Source organism: Engraulis encrasicolus, chromosome 8 (genome assembly GCF_034702125.1).
Source record: "Engraulis encrasicolus isolate BLACKSEA-1 chromosome 8, IST_EnEncr_1.0, whole genome shotgun sequence".
In the NCBI taxonomy this organism is placed as follows: Eukaryota; Metazoa; Chordata; class Actinopteri; order Clupeiformes; family Engraulidae; genus Engraulis; species Engraulis encrasicolus.
Window position 1 is genome coordinate 30,731,283 of NC_085864.1, and position 5,000 is coordinate 30,736,282.

Genomic DNA, 5,000 nt, shown 5'->3' on the forward strand with positions numbered 1-5,000 from the left:
AAACTATTGTGCCATGGCTATTGAGCTACTCATTGCCGCGGTGATAATAGATGTGCTTGTTCAAGGCCTCCAACACTTTTACAGATGTTTACGAATGTATTGCGTGACCATAAGCCTAATTTGTTTCACTAAAAAATTGTCTTTGTGAAGGAGCTCTATGTGTACTAATAGGCCTTCAAGGCAGTATAGAGTGGATCTAGTGGTAGAGGGGATATCTATGGGACTCAATTCAATTCAATGCAAAGTGACAGTATCCTTGATTGAATTGAAGCTGAGGGGGGAAGGGGTCGGGGCAGGGCGGGGCAGGGGGGGGGGCGGCACAATCAGCTCTCACACAGTGGCAGAGGAGGCTGGTGGCAGGTGTTGGGAGATGTGGCACCGGTGTTGGCACTGCCGGTTGTGGCATCGCCGTGCTCGTGGCACTGCCGCTGCTGATGCTGCAGGTGGTGCTGCTGGCATTGGTGGTGGTGGGTAGCTACCTCGTCCTCGTCCGTGGGCTCGATGAGGTGGCAGAGCCAGGGCAGGTCGGCCAGGCGCCGCAGCTGCTGGGCCACGGTGCCCAGGGTACCGGACAGCTGCTCCTTCTGAGGCGGGTCCAGCTGCTGGAGAGAGGGGGAGATGAACAACGTTAGACGCATTGGTACTGCATATCAAATATTAAACAATGCACAGACAAGTATGTCGACCCATATACACGCACGTACACGCGTGCACACACACACACGCACGCACACACACACACTTTGAGGTCTTAGCAGATTGAAGCAATATGGTCCCATTTTTTGGAAACAAGCTTTTCTCCATCTCTCCTTTCGTTAAATAAATGAGTTTTACCCCTCTCCCCCTCTCTCCGTCTACAGTCAGTCCTGATTCAGACATTGGCAGAAGAAACTACAGCTCTATTGTTCCATGTCATTGCACAGCCGTTATACTTCGACTTTTTTCGCACACCTCAGCTGGCAGGTGCGTCGGAGATGGCCCATGGGTCACTCAGCAACAGGAGATTGCCTGATGAAGGTCTAGTACCGAAACGTCATTATGTGAAATGGCCAGTGTGTGGGAGTTTCTTTAAGTTATTGCACAGCCGTTACCTGACTGCAGACTTGCTATGTTTGTTCATTGTTACGTCAGCTCGAGAACATAGTTCTTGATCAAATCAACAGGAATTTTGTTGCTGTTGCGCTATTACACTATTCATCTTCAGAAGAGATACCGTTTTAAGAGAGAAAATGCTGATTATTCTACACTAATCGTAGTGCTTCCGGGCTTTAGCTTAGAGGACAGGAAGGATTCCAGGTGTTGCAATGAAACTCGCTTGCAAATTGTGCCGCCAAAAACAGGGAATAGCTGGATGAACTTGAAAGAGGTAAAACTCAATTATTTCACTAAAGAAGAAATGGAACTTGGGACAGTATTGCTTTAAAGGAGAGTGAACTGGTATATCCTTTCAAGTATTACAATCAAAAGGCTCTTTTCCACTGACGGATTCTGGTAGGCCAACAGCTCGACACAGCGCGACTCATCCGCCACTTTTTGCTTTTCGATTGGGCACAACACAGCTCAATCGGAAAAGCAAAAAGTGGCGGCTGAGTCATGCTGTGTCGAGCTGTAGGATACCAGAAAATCGGCAGAGGAAAAGAGCCTAAAGAGTCCCCAAACTTGGGACAGTATTGCTTTAAAGGAGAGTGAACTGGTATATCCTTTCAAGTATTACAATGAACGAGTCCCCAAACTTACCATGCACATCTTCCCTGCCAGGAGCAGCTCCGTCTCACTGTGGAGGGCCTTCACATTGCTGACCATCTGCACCACCACACTACAGTTCAGACCCTGCAACACACACACACACACACACATCCTTTAATCATCATCAGCTCACAAACATAAAGGTGCTACTTATTTTTTTAACAGTTTTTTTTTTTGTGTGTGTGTGTGGGGGGGGGGGGTGTTAAGCTTTTAAAGCCTTAATTATTTTTTACATGACAGGATAGTGGAGGAGAGACAGGAAGCAAGTTGGGAGAGAGAGACGGGGAAGGGCCGGCAAAGGATCCGGGCCGGAATCGAACCCGTGTGAGCCGCCTAGTAGACGAGTGCCCTACTGTTAGCACCACGGTAGGGTCAAGGCGCTACTTGTTATGTTGTCTGAACTAGGTGACTGCAGGCAATACATGTATAACCCTAGCTTAATTATAGGAAATCATTCACCAAACAGTTGCAGTGTTTGTGAGCAATTACTTAGCTGTACATTTGAAATGTAGTGTGCAGGCTGTGACACAAACAAGCTAATTGGGAACATCACATTGTACAGACACGGGTGATTGGGTAATGGCAGTTCAAATGTAACCATCAGTAGGGTCTACACACCCTCAGGAAGCAAATGCAGTATGTTTTTTTAAAAAGCAAGCCAAGCACACAAACCACATGCTTTATAAATACTTATTAATGCATGCAGATGGACATCTGTGCATGAGTTTAAGTGTGTGCGTGCAATAGGCTGACATACACCAGTGTTCTTGAAGTTGGAATAAACCATGTCTATAAAGTCTACAGCTTCACGAAGCAGATGTTTCTAAAGACAGCACAAACAGAACCCGTACTTAGCTCTACATAGCCTGCATAACTACAATCGATGGAGCCGTGCCAGTGTTAATTTCGTCAACCATGACTATGACTAAAATATTTCGTCAAAGCCCTTTTTTGATTTTCGTCATTTAGACTAAGACTAAGACTAAATTGGCAAGGCAATGACTAAAATATGACTAAGACTAAAATTGATTTTCGTCATTGTGACTAAGACTAAGACTAAATTTAAAAAAGCTGACTAAATTAATACTGGTGTCAAATAAAATAGAGAAAAAGACAACCAGTGTGTGAAGTTTCATTCTGCATTGTGATATATGTTCAAGAGAAGCAGTGTGCGGATAAGGTTTATTCTGTACAGTCATTGATATATGTTAAAAAGAGAAGCAGTGTGTGAAGTTCTATTATGTATTGTACAGTGTTGACTAAAATGACTAAAATGACTAAAAAATGACTAAGACTAAAATTGATTTTCGTCATTTAGACAAAAACTAAGACTAAATTGGGAAGGCAATGACTAAATTATGACTAAGACTAAAATTGATTTTCGTCATTGTGACTAAGACTATGACTAAATACAAAAAAGCTGACAAAATTAACACTGAGCCGTGCATGAGTTTGGGTGTGTGTGAGTGTGTGTTGTGTGTTAGGGGGAGCTGAGGACGTACACCAGTGCTCTTGGAGTTGGCGTAGACCACGCCCATACAGTCCACACCTTCACGAAGCAGATGTTCCTCAAGACAGCACAAACAGAACCCCTGCTTAGCTCATAGCCAGCGTAACTACAATCGCTGAGCCGTGCATGAGCTTGAGTGTGAGTGCCTCAGTGAGTGCGTGTTGCGTGCCGTGTTATGGCTGAGGACGTACACCAGTGATGTTGAAGTTGGCATAAACCACATCCACACAGTCCACAGATGTTCCTCAAAACAGCACAAACAGACCCTTTACTTAGCTTTAAGCCTGCATAACTACAATTGTGTGTTGTGTGTTAGGGCTGAGGACGTACACCAGTGCTCTTGGAGTTGGCGTAGACCACGTCCATGGACTTGGAGCTGGCGTTGACGGCGTGGGCGAGCTCCTGCTCCATGCTGGGGTGAGACTTGGCAATCTCCCGGATGCTGAGAAACACAAGCAAGCAAACAGACACACACACACACAACCAGAGTTAGTTTTGCATGAAGCTTTTTTTTTGGTTTTTTTTTTTCGCCTCTATTTGACAGGACAGTGTGATAGGTGGACAGGAAGCAAATTGGGAGAGAGACGGGCAGGGGTCGGCAAAGAACTCGGGCTGGGAATCGAACCCGGGTCAGCCGCACGGCAGGCGAGCGCCCCACCAGTTGGCCACGGCAGGGTTAGTTTTGCATGAAGCTTAATAAAACAAGATTGTGTTCTTGCAAATTAGCTCAAGAGGCAAAGTGGCTGCAGGCACTACCGGTGGCAAAGTGTTACATTTGCGTAGCTTTATCTAAATTTGCGTAGCTTTATCCAAAATTATCTTTATCTCTACAGTACTTTGATAAATCTACAATAGTATCTACAGTAGCTTTATCTATAGTATGATTAGTGTGTGTGCAGGGCAGGAATTTCGCGAGGGCCATGAGGGCCATGGCCCTCGTGCCCACCCACTTTGGCCTTGGGCCCTTGAAAAAAATATCTGCCATAAGGCCACAGTCGCCTTGATGCCCTCTCTGATGCCTATTTGATTAAAATGCATAAAATTGCATCTAAGAAACTCAAATTGTCTTGGGGGAGGACTCACAAACCCCCCACCCAAAAACATGTCCTCCTTAACACCAGCCAGCCTGATGAATACTGGTTACATTTCAATTTGACTGCTAGATTTTTTTTTACATTTATGGCCTTGGTGCCCTGGCTTTAGGCCTTCGTGCCCTTAAAAAAATTGACAACTCAAAAGGCCAAGTGGTCTTGCCCCTAAAATGACGAATGACCTGTGTGTGCGTGAGTGTGTGTATGTGTGTGTGTGTGTGTGCGCGCACACGCGTGAGTGTGAGTGTGTGGGTGTGTGTACGTGTGTGTTTGTGTGTGTGAGAGAGAATGTGTTTGTGTGTGTGTGTGTGGGTGTGTGTGTGTGTGCGCGCGTGCGTGTGTTTGTGTGTGTGTGTGTGTGCGGTACCTGTGTATGAGCGCTCCAGCGGCCTGGCCGAACTGGTTGATCTGCGATGCCTCCTCCTCGGAGACCGTCTCTGGCTGCAATGCATGCTGGGCTGGTTGCCGTGGAAACTCGCACCTCTGCTTGTCCTCCCAGGACTTCAGAGTGTTCTCAAACGCCTGATGGAGGGAGACAGAAGGAGAGAGAGAGAGAGAGAGAGAGAGAGAGAGAGAGAGAGAGAGAGAGAGAGAGAGAGAGAGAGAGAGAGAGAGAGAAGAGGATTAGGCGTGAGATTAATACACTGTGACTG

General features: G+C 46.2%; 1 protein-coding gene across 5 annotated transcripts in view; it reads right to left on the reverse strand.

The window, feature by feature from the left end:
• Positions 1-5,000, reverse strand: part of LOC134454455 (diacylglycerol kinase delta-like) — a 70,248-nt gene that overhangs the window by 3,795 nt on the left and 61,453 nt on the right. For 4 of the 5 annotated variants that reach the window (XM_063205456.1, XM_063205454.1, XM_063205455.1 and 1 more), the window contains 4 exons: positions 4,715-4,869; positions 3,587-3,698; positions 1,738-1,830; positions 480-602 (listed from right to left, as the gene is read on the reverse strand). In XM_063205456.1, the coding sequence (XP_063061526.1) occupies positions 480-602; positions 1,738-1,830; positions 3,587-3,698; positions 4,715-4,869 (483 nt within the window). The remainder of the gene's footprint in view (positions 1-479; positions 603-1,737; positions 1,831-3,586; positions 3,699-4,714; positions 4,870-5,000) is intronic. The other variant, XM_063205458.1, reaches the window with a different exon arrangement.